The 18,739-nt window shown below is 42.0% G+C and overlaps 2 protein-coding genes across 3 annotated transcripts in view; both read left to right on the forward strand.

The window, feature by feature from the left end:
* The first annotated feature begins 741 nt into the window (after positions 1-741).
* FZD6 (frizzled class receptor 6) overlaps positions 742-18,739 on the forward strand; it is a 30,451-nt gene continuing 12,453 nt past the window's right edge. The window contains exons 1-2 of one of the 2 annotated variants that reach the window (XM_080646761.1): positions 742-884; positions 1,848-2,154. In XM_080646761.1, coding sequence (XP_080502887.1) covers positions 1,978-2,154 — 177 coding nt within the window. In that variant the 5' untranslated portion in view covers positions 742-884; positions 1,848-1,977. Of the gene's footprint in view, positions 885-1,318; positions 1,694-1,847; positions 2,155-18,739 lie in introns of those variants that run through there. The other variant, XM_080646762.1, reaches the window with a different exon arrangement.
* On the forward strand, positions 9,220-10,720 carry LOC308236578 (histone-binding protein RBBP4-like). Its single transcript, XM_080646409.1, has one exon. The coding sequence runs from the start codon at positions 9,316-9,318 to the stop codon at positions 10,594-10,596; it is 1,281 nt and encodes a 426-aa protein (XP_080502535.1). The 5' UTR covers positions 9,220-9,315; the 3' UTR covers positions 10,597-10,720.

The raw sequence follows: 18,739 nt of genomic DNA on the forward strand, positions 1-18,739 counted from the left end.
AGATACCACATGGTTTCATTTATATGTGGAATCTAAAGAACAAACTAAACTAACAAACTGAACAGACACAGGCACAGAGAACAAAGAGATGGTTTGCCAGAGGGGAGGAGGGCTGGGGGACTGACTGGGTGAACAAAGTGAAGGGGTTAAGATGTACAAATTAGTAATTACAAAATAGTCATGGGGATGTAAAGTACAGCATAGGGAATACAGTCAATAATATTGTAATAACTATGTATAATGCCAGGTGGATACTGGAAGTATTGGGGGAATGAATCACTTTGTAAAGTATACGATTGCCTACCCACTAGGTTGTACACCTGAAATTAATATAAAATAATATTGAATGTCAACTGTAATTGAAAGATAAAAAATTTTTTTAAAAAGTCTTGGCTCCTGAAATTCAAACGTAGTGGGTTCTTTTTAAAGGAAGCTTTATTTGGGGGATCACCCAGAGTTTCAACAAGCCCTTCTTAGGCAGAACCGCCCGGGACAGGGCAGCGAGATAAGCACAGCCCTGTGATAGCATCATAGACCACAAGGCGGAGGGGACTTCCCTGCCCCTGAGCCCCGCCGGCCTCCGAGCTCCCCGACGCCACCCCGACACCGTTCGCCCCCGCCCAGCCCGGCCCGCCCCGAGCCCGGCCCGGCGGGCGCCTCCAGGGCGGAGCGCGGGCGGAGGGCCAGCCCGCACCCCGCCGCCGCCGCGAGCCCGGACCTGCCCGCGGACCCGGCGGCACAGTCTCGCGGGATCGCTCAGCTCTCGCTCCCCGTGCGGCTCCCGGGCGGCTGGAGTCGCCGACACCCCGGGCCGCCTCAGGTCGCGGCTGCAGGGCGGGCAGCACGGGGACGGGAGGGAGAGCCGCCTTTGATCGTTGCCCGAGGTGAGGCGCCGCGGGCTCCCGACGATCGGGCGGCCTCGAGGGTGCGGGGCGGGCTGGGGCGCGCGGAGCCGCAGGTGCGGGGACGCGCGCGGTGGGGCCGCCCCGGCCGAAGTTCCCGCGGAAGCTGGGCCAGCTCCTGGAAGGCGGTGCGGGGACCCCGCGGGCCGGGACGCTGTGGCCCGCGGCAGGCCCGGGCAGGTGCCGGGTGCGGGGCGGGACCCCGCCCGCGCTGGAAGCCTGGGCCGGGCGTGTGTTCGGGGTGGGGGCGCGGCCACCGGTGATTCAGGGCCCAGAGCCGCCCTCCCACGGAGGCTCGGTCGCCCTCCAGGGACAGATCGGCCCACTTCCCCTGCGGGGGGAACCCTCCTCCCCCCGCTCCCGAAAACTACTTGGGCTGCTCCGCAGGTGGGAACTCTGGAAGTCTCCCCTTTCACAAACAGGAAAGTATCAGATCCCCAGAAGACTGCCCCCAAACGGGCTCTTCGGAGCCTTTGAAGAATTTAAAACCTCCTTAGGTCTTCAAGAATGTCCCTGGGACCCAGTTTTCTTGTAGTCAGATGACCAGCAGGGTCCCTCGGATTTCATTATTCCTCTATTCATCCTTTGTAAAGTATTAGCGTTACTGTTTTCTCCACCGCACTCACCCACCGCCCCCTGTGCACCCCGTGTTCCACGCAGCACAGACCTCCTGCCGTCGCGATTCCCTGGAGAGGCCATTTCCTCCGCAAATGCCGGGGCAGGTGGGAGAGTATCTCTAAAGGGTGGAATTTTCCGTCGTTTTCCCAGTGGTAGCTGCCTTCCTACCCTCGGTGAGAACCTTAGCTCCGCACTTGGACGTCGGCATTTGAGTTTATGACAAATGTCCCTGATACTCCCTCTTAAAAAATTGTTTTTATTATTATTATTATTATTATTATTATTATTATTATTATTTATAGTAATTGCCTCGGAATTCATTTTCAGGAGAAGAGCTGCTTTCAACATGGTCAAATAATGAAGTGAGAAATTTGAACGCTTTCTCTTTGGACGGAAATCTGAGCATGAGAAGAGCGATTCACCCAAGCCATGTGGTAAAAGCAGGAATCTGAAGAGGATGGAAATGTGTACAATGCTGTGGATATGTGTTTTTCTGCCCCTCGTAAGAGGGCACAGTCTTTTCACCTGTGAGCCAATCACTGTCCCCAGATGTACGAAAATGGCCTACAACATGACGTTCTTCCCCAATCTGATGGGTCATTACGATCAGAGTACGGCTGCTGTGAAAATGGAGGTGAGTCGTTCTTTATACCTTTCTAGAAAAGCAGTTTATTGCTCTGTCCTGGAATAAACTATGACGGTGACTCTTTTATTTTTTTTTTTAAAGACACTAAGGGATTCTTTCAGTTGTGTACAAGTCATATTTGGAAGAAATCCTTTTGGAGATTAAATTACGCTACAAATGTATGTTTTGTGTACATTTGTGGCCCTGTTTGGGGGGCTTGCTTAATATGGGGTTCGTTTTATATAAAGAAGAGTTATGAATGATTTAGAAATGTTTTGCGCCCGGCAAATATTTCGCTTTCCTGAATCACTTATGGTAGTTCCTCTAATAATGTGAATTCTGAGTTTTTCCTAATTCATCGAACATACAATCTATATTGTCTGGACTACATGTATTTCCTTTTTTACAAAATTTCTTTGTTATTTTTAATTTATTGATTTTAGAAAGAGAGAGAAACGGGGAGAGAGAGAGGTGGATTTGTTGTTCTACTTCCTTATGCATTCATTGGTTGATTCTTGTATGTGCCCTAACTGCACCCTTGGCGTATCAGGGCTTAGAGTACATATATTTTCATAAGTAGTTGTAATGTTCACTTGGCACCGTTTTCTGAAGCAGATAGATAATTGGAAGATTTTGGGGCTGTAGATAGTGTTTTGCTAAAAAAAAAAAAAAAAAAAGTGGCTTTTTTTAGGCACTGGAATATTCTTTGTAAGATATTTTTTAAAAGAAACCACGTGTCGGGGCGGAGCAGGTGATACTAAAGATTGCCTTAGGTGCCTTAGGTGGCTTAGAGATATGCAGATTGCTACGGAGGTGTGGGAAGAAAGAGTTACCTATCCAGACAGGGACCTACCCTCCTGTACAGATCTGTTAGGTTGATAAGTCTCATGAAGGAAAGACGACAAATGTTCTGTAGTTTTTCTCCAGAAAAAACTTTCCAAGGATGGTAAGCGCTTCTTTTCCCATCACGTTGTTGGTAAGGGATGAAACCCCTGTAATTTTAATGTAGACACTACTTTAAAAACTGACCAAACTTGATTTTACAGCTTCAAACGTCTTTCATTGTTGGTTAGTTGAATAGTTGTTGGACTACCTCATTGTAGACTCGTGTCTAAAATAGGAGGGCTTTTAAATACTAAAGTCGATGTACTTTAAATGGGCATTACACATTGTATTATTGCAACCTTTCAGTGGTCTTTCACACCAGTGTGAGATGTGATTTTAAACACTGAACAAATGATGCAGTGAGACTTTCATTGATTAATCCGAACTATTTTGATGGTTTAATCTGATTAAAGTAAAGTATATAGTGGGGAATAGTTATGTCATTCATTTCTCTGATGATAGTACTAGTATATGTTTTATAACACGTATCTTATAAAGTTCTTAAACTTTTTAAAACTATGGTTCTCTTTCTGTGTAGTAGCTACATATATTTTAAGTTTGAATGCTAACATCAGCCTTATAAATATAGACCACTTAGAATTCCTAGGGGAGAGAAGCATCCTGCCAATAAGTGCCTGTAATCTATAATAATAAAAGCATAATATGCAAATCTACCGAATGGGCTGAACAGCGGGATCGACTGTCCAGATGACCTTCTGGACGACTGCGGCTGTGAGGTCGCGCATCAGGCCTCTAGTTCTAAGATAATAAGAATTAGCTTCTGTTCTACACATCCTTTTAAAATCAATTATTTTTTGCGGTAAGAAAAAGAAAAGTGTTTTGTGGGTTTTTTTACTGACCTAGTTTGTTTTCCAGGTAATTTTGTGTCACGACATTATCAAGAAGGCATTTTTTTGTTACTGACTCCTTCATTTGAGGATATCTTCATTATAAAGTCTTCCTTGTGCACTAAGCTTCCTTATAGTCTTTGCTATTAAATTTTATTACACAAATCATACTTCAGTAGGTTTAGGATATAAAAGAAGAAAACCATACAGCATTAACTTAAGCCTACAAAGAAGAAAGGGAAACGGGAAGGCAAACTATCAGCCTGAGTCTGACTTTAAATCCCTATATATATGATTTTTTCAGTCCATGGTACTGTACCTTTCCTATTGCCCATCCTTATTTGTCCTCAGCCAGTGGCATTCTCTTTTAGTTCCTGTATTGAATTTCCAAAATTCTATAATTTGAGAGTTGTAAGTTACCGTAAATATGCAGAGCTTCTTAACCTCTTTTGTGCCATTGACCCCCTCTCAGAATAAGAGAATGTTTTAAAATTTAAATAAAATGAGTAGGATTACAAAGGGAACCAATTATGTTGAAATATACTTCTAGTTATAGGCCAGGTTAAGAACGCCTGAATTCTTCATTGTATAGGAGAAGAAACTGAAGCCCAAAGGAGTTATAGTGTTCAAGGTCTGAGCACTATATGACACTGTCTTCTCTGTCAACATGGACCATAATAGCATCTTTAACTTTTTTTTTAACCCTTGATCATAATAAAAAAGAAAATATTTTATAAGGTTCAGAATATGATATGTTAATTATTCTTTGCTGCTGCTTTGCAAATTTCATTTAAATAAACGTTAAACTGGGAGGCATTTTTTTTTAAACCTTTGTTTGGCTCTACCTTTTTCCCCCCTCTCATGTGTGTGTTACATACAAAGTCTTATTAGAATTTTTACCGTAAACCAATTTTTAAAAATTGATTTTAGAGAGAGGAAGAGAGAGAGAGAGAGAGAGAGAGAGAGAGAGAAACATCAGTTAGTTGCCTCCTGCATGAGCTCCTACCACGGATCCAACCCACAACCTGGGCGTATGGCCTGATTGGAAACTGAACCCACCACCTCTTGGTGTATGGGGTGATGCTCCAATCAACTGAGTCACACCAATCAGGGCTCGTTAGAATTTTTAGATCAAAAATAAAATCTTTAGCCTTCAGTCACTCCTCTCTGTGGTACTAAGGTTATTTTACTAAAATGTAAATTCATGCAATCTACTTTGGGGTTAAATTCCTCACTGTTTTCCTGAAGCTGGAGAAATACAGACCTGACTCTAGTGTGGCTCGTCTTCTCTCCCATCTCGTCCCTTCCAGTGTATACACTCTACTTCAGCCAAGCCATCCTGTTTATAGAACTCCAATCCATATTGTTCTCGCTCACTTCTGTGCCTTTGTGCATCGTGTTGTATCCACTGCCTCTCCACCTGCTCTGTTTCCGCAGATCTGAATTAAAGCAATAGCTGTGCTTAGTGAAGCCTTCTTTCACCTTTCTCCAAGCTTATTTAATCAGCTCACTCTTCACACTCTAATCGTGTTTAATACAGGTTGGGAGAAGGTAAGGTTGCAGTTGTTCATAGAGAAAATAATACAATAATTAGTAAATAATAATACAAGAATAAACTGTTTTGCATATTCACAACTGTAAAACTAATTTTGCCCTACCCCGTATATACGACTGTTCTCATACTTACCATGCAGTGGTGCTATTATTTAAAGGGCTGTCTCACTAGATTGAAGCTTGTTGAGAGTAGAGATATTTATTCATTTCTATCCCTAATGCCCAATACAGTGCCTCTGAGCATGGTAGGTGCTCAATAAAGCCCGAATAAAGAAAAAGGTGGTGTTTCCTGTCCTAATAAATCAGCAAAGAGAGTTTCCCCCCAAATCTTTACCTTCCACTTTTATCTTCTGCAATGTCTAAGTAAAACACATTCTGATATTTTTTTTTAATATATTTTATTGATTTTTTACAGAGAGGAAGGGAGAGATATAGAGAGCTAGAAACATCGATGAGAGAGAAACATCGATCAGCTGCCTCCTGCACACCTCCCACTGGAGATGTGCCCGCAACCAAGGTACATGCCCTTGACCAGAATCGAACCCGGGACCCTTCAGTCCGCAGGCCGACGCTCTATCCACTGAGCCAAACCGGTTTCGGCACATTCTGATATTTTTAAGTGGTTTATGTATCATCCACTTTCAGCCTGAGCCTAGTTCTAATAAAATATATCAGTTGACATCTTCTGTATTCTTTCCCATATTAGCTTAACACATATGTTATTTATTTTAATTCTATTTTTAACCATTTGCATTTATATGGAGTGAAGAAATTCATCTTTTGATTGGATCATTGTATTATAAACTATATGTGTCATATTTTCCCCCAAACATTGTATTTTAATACTTATTTGTAGTCCAGACAACTACTAAATTATTAACTGCATGTATCTTGACTTTTAAAGTGTTTTGTAGCTTTTCTAAAGAATAGGTGGGTTTTACACCTCCAGCCCAACTGCCTTTGGTTGCTCCTGGTTCCTGCTGCATTTCCAATGTTCACTAGGAATCAATATTAGGATGAGGGGCTGAAGAAATATCTGATGTTGGGCTTTCTTAGCTTTCAAGAATTTCACGTAATTCTAGAGATCTATCTCACTCCTCTTTTATGCCTCAGTTTTCATTTTGTATGATGGCTATCCTGTTTTATAGATCTTATAGTAGTTATGGTCATTGCAAGTCTGTAATTACATTGAGTGGCCAGATTATTATGATCTCTGAATGCATAATAACCTGGCCACTCAGTGTATATACAGTATATATATAGTAGAGGCCCGGTGCATGAATTCATGCATGGGTGGGGTCTGGCCAGCCTGGCCAAGGGGAGGGACATGGGCAGTTGGCCGGCCTGCCTGCTGGTCGAACTCCTGGTCGAGGGGACAATTTACATATTATCCTTTTATTATATAGGATATATACTGAGTGGCCAGATTACTATGCGTTCAGAGATCATAATAATCTGGCCACTCAGTGTATATGAGATGGTTTAGAACAGTGGTTCTCAAAGTTTAGTTCATAGACTAGCAACTTGTGAACTTGTTAGAAATGCAAGTTCATGGACCCCATCCCAACCTACTGAATCATGATCTATGAAGATAGAGCCCAAGAAACTGTATTTTAACAAGCTGTGTAGGTGTTTCTTATGGATGTTAAATTTTGAGATCTATTGGTTTGGAGCAGGGAATGCAAACTTTTTCCATAAAGACGCAAATAATAAATATTTTGGCTTTGCCGAAACCGGTTTGGCTCAGTGGATAGAGCGTCGGCCTGCGGACTGAAAGGTCCCGGGTTCGATTCCGGTCAAGGGCACGTAACTTGGTTGCGGGCACATCCAGGTGTGCAGGAGGCAGCTGATCGGTGTTTCTCTCTCATCGATGTTTCTAACTCTCTATCCCTCTCCTTTCCTCTCTGCAAAAAATCAATAAAATATATTTTAAAAAATATATATTTTGGCTTTGCAAACCATACAGTCTCTGTCACAACTATTCAACTCTGCAACTGTAGTAGAAAGCAGCCATAGACAATATGTAAACAAATGAGTGTAGATGTGTTTCAGTAAAATTTTATTTACAAAAACAGGCATTTTTTTTTTTGGCCCACAGGCTATGGCTTGCTGAACCCTGTTTTAAAGTACTTAAAAGTACTATAAAGTACCATAAGGATTAAAGTACTATAAGGATTATACATGTATAGCATGTATAAATAAACATTATTATGCATTCTTGTTAATATGTTACCTGAGTTATGTGTTATTTACTTTACACAGAAATTTTACGTCAAATTTATCATAAACGAAAGGATCTGACTGGGATATCCTGGTTTTTTAGTTTTATTTCAGAGATTGCTTGAAATCAAGGACTTCGTTTTTTCCTCCTTATTTTGTTTACTGAAGCTAAATTCATTTGTATTACAAAGAGTTAATTTATAATTCTGAATAGTAACTTGGCTTCTTAAAAAGGATGTTGTACAGTCTAATTCTCCCAGGTGGAAAAACAAATGGCTGCTGGTTTCCCATTGTGTTCCTCTTTGTTTCATATCTAGAACATTGTTTCTGAAATTGTTAGGTTGATGTCCCTTGAGAGACTGATTTCATCCGAAGAGAGCTGAGGCTGAGCTAGGGAAAATGGAAACAGGAACATTTATTTTTCTTTTTGAATTGCCTTCATTGAGGTCTAGGCAAAAGCAAAGTCATGTATTATGTTTGGAACAGCATGTGGTCATTCCACTTTTGAAAAGTCTAAAGGGAAGTGAGCCAAAGAGGGTAAAAAAAACAACCCCTTTCCTTGTCACCTGTTAATATGCACTACTAAAATGTCTCTATTCAATCTATGTAATAAAAGCGTAAGCGACCGTTATGGCAGAACAACCAGAATGACCGGTTGCTATGATGTGCACTGACCACCAGGGGGCAGACACTCAACATACCGGACTGCAAGAGGGTGCAGGCTGGGCTGAAGGACCCCCCCTCCCCCTACATGAATTTCATGCACAGGGCCTCTGGTTAAAAATAAAAGGAGAAAAACTGTGTACACAAACTTACGAAAAAAATCTATTTCCATGGGCAGTGGTTTTTAAGCATTTTCATTTTTCTGCTTGTAGAAGAGTCTAGTGGACCCGTTCCTTTCCTCCTTCTCTACTTTTATATCCCTGTACACAGGCAAGAAAATGTGACTAACCTATTTATTTTTCAGGGAAGGCTTTCTGAAAATAGCTGTAACTATTCTGAAAGTAAGCTATTGAGTTCTTTAAAATGAAATAGGTATTGAAAAGTCAGTTGTGTGTGTAGTGGCTACTGTTGTGTTTTAAGTGTAGAAACCACAAGCGTACTTGCCTCTGTGATATTGTGTTGCAGTAGTAGGGAAAGCACAATTGACTATTTCTGAGTCTGCAGAATCAGGGTTGGTCTGCATGTAAAGAGAGGACAGAATTTCTTCTGGGAGGCTCTGCTGATAGGCACCAGGTTCCTACAGAGCCATCCCTGATATTCTGGGTCTAGAGGACATTATTAGTTACACCCTCAGGAGAACCTGGCCACAAAGGGACGTGGTTCTTTCAGACCATGGGGCGGCTGTTGTGTTGTGACTCTTTCCTTTTCTTGAGTGGTGGCATGTACATAATGAAGCCTTATTACTCTAGTTTGTGTATTTTTCATGTATTCATTCATGAATGCTTATTGATTGTGTACCTGACTGTGTAGCTTCCCCAGGATTAGTTTTGCTAGATACAAGTTTTAAATGAAAAAAATTGGCGAAGGTCCGTGAAGCAGCCCTCACACAGGGACAGCAGGAAACAATAGAGTCTGCGCGCGGAGAGCGAGCATTCCGTAGCTTCCCCGACCCTCCCGCAAAACGGTAGACCTCGGGATCCCCCTGGCTTTCCTGCACGCCATGGCCGACAAGGAAGCAGCCTTTGATGACGCAGTAGAAGAACGCGTGATCAACGAAGAGTACAAAATATGGAAAAAGAACACCCCTTTTCTTTATGATTTGGTGATGACCCATGCTCTGGAGTGGTCCAGCTTAACTGCACAGTGGCTTCCAGATGTAACCAGACCAGAAGGGAAAGATTTCAGCATTCATCGACTTGTCCTGGGGACACACACATCGGATGAACAAAACCACCTTGTGATAGCCAGTGTGCAACTCCCTAATGATGATGCTCAGTTTGATGCTTCACACTACGACAGTGAGAAAGGAGAATTTGGAGGTTTTGGCTCTGTTAGTGGAAAAATTGAAATAGAAATCAAGATCAACCATGAAGGGGAAGTAAACAGGGCATGTTATATGCCACAGAACCCATGCATCATTGCAACAAAGACTCCATCCAGTGATGTTCTTGTTTTTGACTATACAAAACATCCTTCTAAACCAGATCCCTCTGGCGAGTGCAACCCAGACTTGCGTCTCCGTGGACATCAGAAGGAAGGCTATGGGCTTTCTTGGAACCCAAATCTGAGTGGGCATTTACTTAGTGCTTCAGATGACCATACCATCTGCCTATGGGACATCAGTGCTGTTCCAAAGGAAGGAAAAGTTGTGGATGTGAAGACTGTCTTTACAGGACATACAGCAGTAGTAGAGGATGTTTCCTGGCATCTGCTCCATGAGTCTCTGTGTGGGTCCGTTGCTGATGATCAGAAACTTATGATCTGGGATACTCGTTCAAACAATACTTCCAAACCAAGCCACTCAGTTGATGCTCACACTGCTGAAGTGAACTGCCTTTCTTTTAATCCTTATAGTGAATTCATTTTTGCCACAGGATCAGCTGATAAGACAGACTGTTGCCTGTGGGATCTGAGAAATCTGAAACTTAAGTTGCATTCCTTTGAATCATATAAGGATGAAATATTCCAGGTTCAGTGGTCACCTCACAACGAGACTATTTTGGCTTCCAGTGGTACTGACCGCAGACTGAATGTCTGGGATTTAAGTAAAATTGGAGAGGAACAATCCCCTGAAGATGCAGAAGATGGGCCACCAGAGTTGTTGTTTATTCATGGTGGTCACACTGCTAAGATAACTGATTTCTCTTGGAATCCCAATGAACCTTGGGTGATCTGTTCGGTGTCAGAAGACAATATCATGCAAGTGTGGCAGATGGCAGAGAATATTTATAATGATGAAGACCCTGAAGGAAGTGTGGATCCGGAAGGACAGGGGTCTTAGATTCATCTGCACTTGTAATTTTAGACTGCCCTTTTTTTCCTCTCAACCCTGATAGTGATTTAACACTGGTTTTGAGACACAGATTTTGTTCAGCTATCCCTCTATAATAGGTACCATCAACAATGCTATTGCCCTAACCGGTTTGGCTCAGTGGATAGAGCGTCGGCCTGCGGACTGAAGGGTCCCAGGTTCGATTCCGGTCAAGGGCATGTACCTGGGTTGCGGGCACATCCCCAGTAGGGGGCGTGCAGGAGGCAGCTGATCGATGTCTCTCTCTCATCGATGTTTCTAGCTCTCTGTCCCTCTCTCTTCCTCTCTGTAAAAAATCAATAAAATATATATGTAAAAAAAAACCAATGCTATTAACCCAAACCAAGGGGTTTTCTAAATATTAACTGAGGGGCTTGATTCAGCAAAGCCACAGACTTATATTTAATTTTTTTTCAGGAATTTTCTAGTATCAAAGATCTAAAGTAGCCACTGAAAGGGGAATATTGTGTGTGGTTATTTTTCTCTGTATGCCATATCCCCACGTTTTTCAGGCTCATTTAAGTAAAGGATAGAAGTAAATAAGGAATAGAGCCAAGAGTGGTAGGTGTGTGAGCCATGAAGTGTAAGTAGTGCAAGATGTTTTTATTCAGGAATTAGGGGAGATTCGAGTCATAAATTCCTACTCTAAAATCTTCACACCTGACTTTTCCAGGATGCACATTTCCTACATAGACTAGTCTTCTCTCAATTTCTTAAGTCAAAAGTACGTGTTCCTGTTTTCCATATATTTTTGCTTGTTAGTGTATTTCTTGAGCTGATTTCATATTATTTCTTTCCTTTCCATGAAATGTTTTTTTAAAAAAACTTGGGACCACCAAGTTGTAAAGATGTATATTTTTACCTGACAGTTATACCACAGGTAGACTGTCCAGCTAAGTTGAGAAGAGTGAATCTATAGCTTGTATTTGTTTTTAAAATTAAATTAATCCTGGATAAGAGTTGCTTTTTTTTTTAGGAGTTAGTCCTTGACCACTAGTTTGATACCATCTCTGTTTTGGGTGACCTGTTTCACTAACAGGCCTGTTACTCTCTATGACTAACTGTGTAAGTGCTTATAATGAAATAAATTGCTTTTCTACATAAAAAAAAATAAAATAAATGAAAAAAATTGACACTTCATTGGACAGATATTTTTTTTGTAGTGCCAACCAGTTACTGTGTATATTTGTCTAATTTCCAAAGAAAATTACAGCTCTTTTGGATAATAATTAAAAATTTGTAATGCTCTCTGCTAAGAAATATTTTAAAAATAGGAACTTTTCCAATATGGAAATAATGCAAATTTTTGTTTTTATTCTCTTGTATTGCAGGCTCCGCTTTGCATTCATTAAAGAAGCTGACTTGCCTGAGATTGGTCACATTCGTGAAAATAAGTGGCAGAGTTTTTACCATTTTATTATACAGTAGCCCATTAATATTCTCAAAGGGTTTACTATCCTTGTAACCACTTCAACAGTATTTGTTCTGTGAGGTGTAAACCTTTAAGGACCCCTTTAGATCCTTAATGAGTCTGTTGTCTAGCTAAGGCAAATCAATTACTTTTTCCCCAGTCACTTTCTCTCTATTTTATTTCCATCACTAGAAATGATCTTTCTTTTTGGTGCCATTTTAAAGTAAGAATTAAGCTTTTAATATTTCTTGCGAGTTACTGTGTATGTCACCATGAGTAGAAAGCATGAAACCTGAAGTGAGAATCAGATGCTTGTAATAGGTTGGCCTTGTTCCCTGGTAAAGTGGCTGCTTCCATGTGCCCGTGAGGTTCTCATTCATGCTTCAGAGAAGGGAGGAATGTTTACATATCTCGTGCCTTTAGCCATAACGGAGGCAAGGCACAGCCAAGACACCACTGCAGAACCACTCTGTTTAGCCTTAGCTTTGTATATTTTTAAAACATCAAAATATCTTCCTTTTTTTTTTTTAAATCTCTATTAGAATTCTAACCCAGATTTTCTTTCAGGATCTTACATTGCCACAAACCCCAGGCCCATATTATGGTTCCTTCGTTACCATGTTATCACAGTATGGGGGAACTAGTTGGTGTGTTTTAAGGAAAAGGTGGTAGTATGGCAGAGGTAGTCATTCTGAGAGCATGAGGAATGTGCTTGCACTGCTCTAATTCCGAGCAGGCCACTTGAAGATGGAATGCTATCAGAGTACACCTGATGTCATGAGTAGGTGAGTTAGGTAACACGCCACTCATGAAAGGTAGTTTGGGTTAAATGCTCTAAGGGTCCCATAGTTGTGTCCAGTCTGTACCAGGAAGAATTAGCAAAAGCAAGGTGGAAGGTCCCTTTTATTTATGTGGGGTTAATCTCCTCATTGGCACATGTCTATGGCCTCATCAGCTTTATGTCTTAAATACAGTGGAATCTCAGTTCTTGAACTTAATTTGTTCCAAATGGCTGTTCGAGAAGCGATATGTTAAAAAACGGGGTAATTTTTCCCCATTAGAAATAATATTGAATTAATCTGCTCCAGACCCCCAAATGATTCCCTGTTTTAACCTTTCTCAATTGCTTGTGGTTATTGTTTCACACCCTTAGCAACATCAACACTCTTGATGACGTCTTTATGTTTTAAAATTGTGCTGATTGTCAGTTTTGCTATACTTGATAGCCAGATCAGACACATGAACAGCTCTGTCATACTTTGCAATTATTTCTTTTTTGAGTTTATCATTGTCCTCACAACTTTTCTTTTAACTTTGCTGCTATCACTAACCTTTGTAGGACCCATAGGGACTTACTGTGCGTATCCTATCTAATAAAAGGGCTATATGCAAACTGACCATCGCTCCATCACACAAGATGGCTGCCCCCATGTGGTCAAAGATGGCCGCCACAAGATGGCCTGCAGGGGAGGGCAGTTGGGAGGGACCCAGGCCTGCAGGGGAGGGCAGTTGGGTGGGACCAGGCCTGCAGGGGAGGGCAACTGGGGGCAACCAGGCCTGCAGGGGAGGGCAGTTGGGAGAGACCAAGCCTGAAGAGGAGGGCAGTGGGGGGGACCAGGCCTGCAGGAGAGGGCAGTTGGGGGGGACCAGGCCTGCAGGGGAGGGCAGTTGGGGGGACCAGGCCTGCAGGGGAGGGCAGTTGGGGGTACCAGGCCAGCAGGGGAGGGCAATTAGGGGCGACCAGGCTGGCAAGGGCGGGCATTTAGGGGTGACCAGGCTGGTAAGGGAGGGCAATTAGGGGCAATCAGGCCGGCAGGGGAGCAGTTAGGTGTCAATCAGGCTGGCAGGGGAGTGGTTAGGGGTGATCAGGCTGGCAGACAGAAGTGGTTAGGGGCAATCAGGCAGGCAGGCAAGTGGTTGAGAGCCAGCAGTCCTGGGTTGTGAGAGGGATGTCCCAGATTGGAGAGGGTGCAGGCTGGGCTGAGGGACACATACCCCCTCCCCCCCCCCCCGTGCACGAATTTCATGCACCAGGCCTCTAGTTTAGTAATAATAAGCAGCAACAAAAGCAAAAAAAAACAATGTGAGGTTTAGCAGTAAACTGATTCATACTTTCCTGAGAGATGTGGGACTGATCTTATATCAACATGAAAGGCTTGTTGGGTAGAGAATTGAAGTGTTGTTTGTCAGCCAAGACATTTTTTCAGTGAACAACTTGATTGAGAACCAAATTATTCAAGATGAGAGATGGTTAAGAATTGAGGTTTGACTGTATAATGGGCCAGTTAAATGTCCTTTCAAACAGTGATATGGTTAGAGCCTCTGACAATGAAATTGAGGCACAGAGCAGGAGAGCTGATGTTCTTCTAAGGCATTGCTTCTCAAGCTCTGATGTGCATCAGAATCATCTGAAGGATTTGTTAAAACAGATCCCTGACCCCACCCCCAGAATCCAGAATCTGGGTGGGATTGTGCATTTGCATTTCTAACAAGTTCCCCGGATATGCTGCTGCTGCTGCTGCTTGTGCTGCTGTCCCTCCTGGATGAAAGGAAATTGCTTTTGGAGAAAATAGCAGTGGTCAGTTTAGAGCCGCATATGAGTTGCCAGGATTGTACTGATATGTTACAGTAAAGAGACCAATCTGGAAAAGCACTTTAGCCATTTGATTAAGGTGGCTTAAGACCATCTATTAATAACGTATCCAGTTGTACTAGAGAATTAAAATGGGCAGGTGCTAAGAACTGCTGCCCCTGAATATGTTGTTGATAGTGTCACCAACCCGTGAAAGTCCCTGGTCTGCAGTATTGCTCTTGATTTTCTGTCGTGATAGCAGGACTCCTCTGATTGTTTTCGCTTGGCCCCTTCTACCATCATAATATTTATCCAGATAGCAGTTGTGCTGTTGCTAAACACAGTATCTGAAGTATACACTCATGTATTTAGGAGATTACAATGGGTTGGTTTTGGGGTCCCAACAAGCCCCTGTCAAAAGCCTATTTATCATCTAACGTCCAAAAAACTCAGTTTCTAAAGCTAGCACATTGGATCTAGAATTAACATACCCTTAGCAGTGTATCTTAGCCCCATCTTAACCCATCACATTCAGAAACAACACAAATGAATAATAGTGTCTTGTTAAGTAATATATAATTCTTTTTTCCAAATTTAATTTTGATTTGACCCTTCCAGGACAATCTGGGGTAGAACTGTACTGTACTTATAAGTTGAGACATTGAAGCGTGGTGGAGATGGGGTATGAGGCTGTTTATTTTCTTATTACAAAGTAAATCTTTCAGATGCCTCAGCAGACATGGGATAAGGGTCTGCTTTGATGGCTTTGGGTTCAGAGCACTGCGAGTATTCTGAACCTTGTCCTGTATCCCCACTTCAGATCTCAGGGCCCTAGTTTCCTTATCACAGTATCACTAGATTTATGTGAAAAGGAAGTACATTTAACTGATACAGTTTGGCAACCTGCAGGATCAAACTCCAATTGTTTTTCAACTTCTTAAGCATTAAGTCCTTTTAATCCTTGTGTTTCACTCCACACCTCCAGTCAAGATTTCAGATTGCAGTTTGTCACTCTCTTCCTCAGCCAAGCAGTGCCGCTAGAGCACTCACCTCAGGCTATAGTCCTTGAGAGCTCATGCTCTTCACTCAGCCTTGCCTTCCCTGGCACAGCATTCTTAGACATTGTTGGAAGCTATAGGATTACAAGGATACCTCAGTCACCTGTTTTTCTACTATATACCATGGGCTGTCAGATTTCCATCTCTAAATACTGACTGAATATTCACTGCTTTTTGTCTCGGTTTAAGTTAGAAAACCACTTCCAGAATTCCTCTTACTGAGGTCACATATATAATTGCTGTACCAGTCTGTCTTGGTTGCAAACAATAAAAACCAACTTTGACTAACATAAGCAGAAAATGAACGAATATTGGATAGCTTGTCAAATCAATGGGGAGGCTGAAGAACCAGGTTCAGAATATAGGGAGGAGCAAAGGGAACCAGGACACAGGTAGGATCATGTCCCAGGACCAGTCTGTCCCAATGTCAATGCCGTTACTTTGACATTGTGGGCATTATTGCCTCCCCACAAATAATCTGTTCTTTTGTACAACCCACTCCCAAAATATCCACAATACCGGGAGCATCCAAATGGCCAAGCTGTTTCTGTTATCAGATTGCTCCCTACATCATCCCTCCTTAAGCTTCTGTAGCATCCCACCTACTTTGGAATTCCCAGAAACAGGATTGCTGGGCAGGCAGAAGTGATAGATGTTCCCTCTAGAGCTCAGTACAAGACAGAGTTACCTACCAAGGAGAAAATTTCTTTGTAGTACAGTTGTTTTGAAATTTAAGTCCAGCCCTGTTACTCAATGTTTTGTTACCCTCTTCGTAAACTTTTTGAGCCACGAAGTGTCCTTAGAGATCATCTAGTAGTTCATCGCTCTCATGTCACTAATGGATGCTCAGAGACTCAAAGAACGAAAATTATCTTCCAAAGATGGCACTGGAAATTAATGGCAGAGCTGTAACCAGAATGACAATGCTGGCATTATTTCCAGTCAAGGGTTATATAAAATGCTCCACTTCTTTTGGTTCTCATTGTCTATCATAGTTTGGCTCTGGCTATTTTTCAGAGTGGAGGTATTAGTGGCCTTCTTAATTGCCCTCTTCTTCTTTGTCCCTGCTGGTACTAATAGTTAACTACCACAGGATTTCTTCCAGGGACTCACCATTTCCTTAAAGGAGCCTATAATTTATTTCTCTAAGCATTAAAACTATAATCAACAGGACTATTTTAGTTATTATTGAATGTAGAATCTCAAGAGCATTGTTGATATTTTACGTTGTTGTAAAAAGGATTGGTATATGAAAAAGCATAGTGCCTAGCTTATGGTAAGTGTTGACTACATCAAAGCTCTGATTTATTATCAGTAGCTATATAGTATTGTTAAAAGTAACCTTAGATCAGGGCACTTAAATTCTAACAGATAAGATTTGAGGATTTCAGTAAGAGATTGGATTACCTTTTTCTCACTGTAATTTGAGGGTTTAGCGAGGTCATTGGTTTCAAACTGTGATTTCTGGAGGTGCTTTGAGGTCACTGGTGGGGGAAGAAGAGCAGTGGGAGGTATCTTAAAGGGAGGGCTTTCTCTTCAGCCAGCAGCTGTGCTTTTATTTATTTAATATATCAGGCTCTTCGTTTTGGACATGGGTTGAGATGCCTGGTGTCAGCAAGTGGGACTGTCCAGGAGGTGGATGGTCTTTCAAGTCTAGGGTTCACAGGAGAGTTGGGGGCCAGAGATAAATGTGGGAATCTTTTATGTATAGTTGGTATTTAATGCCATGGTTCTGGATGAGTTTTTCCTAAGCAGTGAGCATAAATTGGGAAGAGGTCTGAGGATTGACCTCTGGGGCACTTCATTATTTAATATTGGGAAATGGAAAAGGATCAGAAAAGAAACAGCCTGCAAAATAGGTACAAATCCAGGAGAACTGGTGTCCTAGAAGCCAAGTAAAAAAAAAAAGGTATCTCAGAAGGAGGGCAGTCCATTCTGTCAAACGTTGTTAAGATCTGAGTAGGATGAGGACTCAGAATTGACCATTGAATCTGACAATGAGGAGGTTATGGTGACTTTGAAAGTAGTTTTCTCTGGAGTATGGGGAAAAAACCTGATTGGAGAGTGGGCTTACAAAGGAATGGGAAGAGTAGAATTGGAGAAAGTGAGCATACACAACTATTTTGAGGAATTTTCTATAAAGGGAAGCGGGAAAATGGAACAAATGGATAGGGATTGGGATATGGAATCAAGGGAAGATAATGTTTTGTGGTGCTTTTTTATGGTGGGAGATAATAAAGCAAATTTGTCTGATGGAGGAATCCCTGTAGCATAGATGGGAGGAATTATTGCCAGAATAGGAGACAATAGCAGAAACAAAATCCTTGGCTAGTCAAGTGGGGAGAATCCAGTGTACAAATGAAGGTTGTGGTTCAAGTTGTTCATCCATTGCAATACTAAGGGCAGAGAGTGCGGATAAGCTGCAGATATGTTGGTACATTTATTTAGAAGATGAGGAAATTGCCTGGTTGTTTCTGTCTTCTCAGTGAACTAGGAACAAAATCATCAACTGAGAGCATGGGGTGTGGAATTGGGGGTTTGAAAAGAGAGGAGAATGTGAGAGAGATCTTTTAAAAAGAGTTAATTGACTGAAGTTTTAGCCCAGACATGTTTTAGTGTAGGATTGCAAAGTGTGATGCCAGCATTTTCATTTTGAAGACTAGTATCTTTCTATTTTGAGAACTGTTCTTATATTCTTTGATTATCACCCCCATTCCCATTTTTTCTGCCATTTCTTCCTGAAGCCCATTTAGTCAGATGTTAGGCACTTAGACTGATGCTCTGATTGGGAGGATTTTCTTTCTTTTTTAAAAAAAAATATATTTTATTGATTTTTTACAGAGAGGAAGGGAGAGGGATAGAGTCAGAAACATCGATGAGAGAGAGACATCAATCAGCTGCCTCCTGCACAACCCCCACTGGAGATGTGCCCGCAACCAAGGTACATGCCCTTGTCCGGAATCGAACCTGGGACCCTTCAGTCCGCAGGCCTCTGCTCCATCCACTGAGCCAAACCGGTCAGGGAGGATTTTCTAATTGTCCATCTCTTTCCTCAGCTTTGTCTTCTAATCC

The sequence above is a fragment of the Plecotus auritus genome (genome assembly GCF_963455305.1).
Source record: "Plecotus auritus genome assembly, chromosome: 11".
NCBI classification, from domain to species: Eukaryota; Metazoa; Chordata; class Mammalia; order Chiroptera; family Vespertilionidae; genus Plecotus; species Plecotus auritus.

What these genes read in the sequence shown, in the direction of transcription:
- LOC308236578 (XM_080646409.1), top strand. Translation starts at nt 9,316, where the DNA reads ATGGCCGACAAGGAAGCAGCCTTTGATGACGCAGTAGAAGAACGCGTG.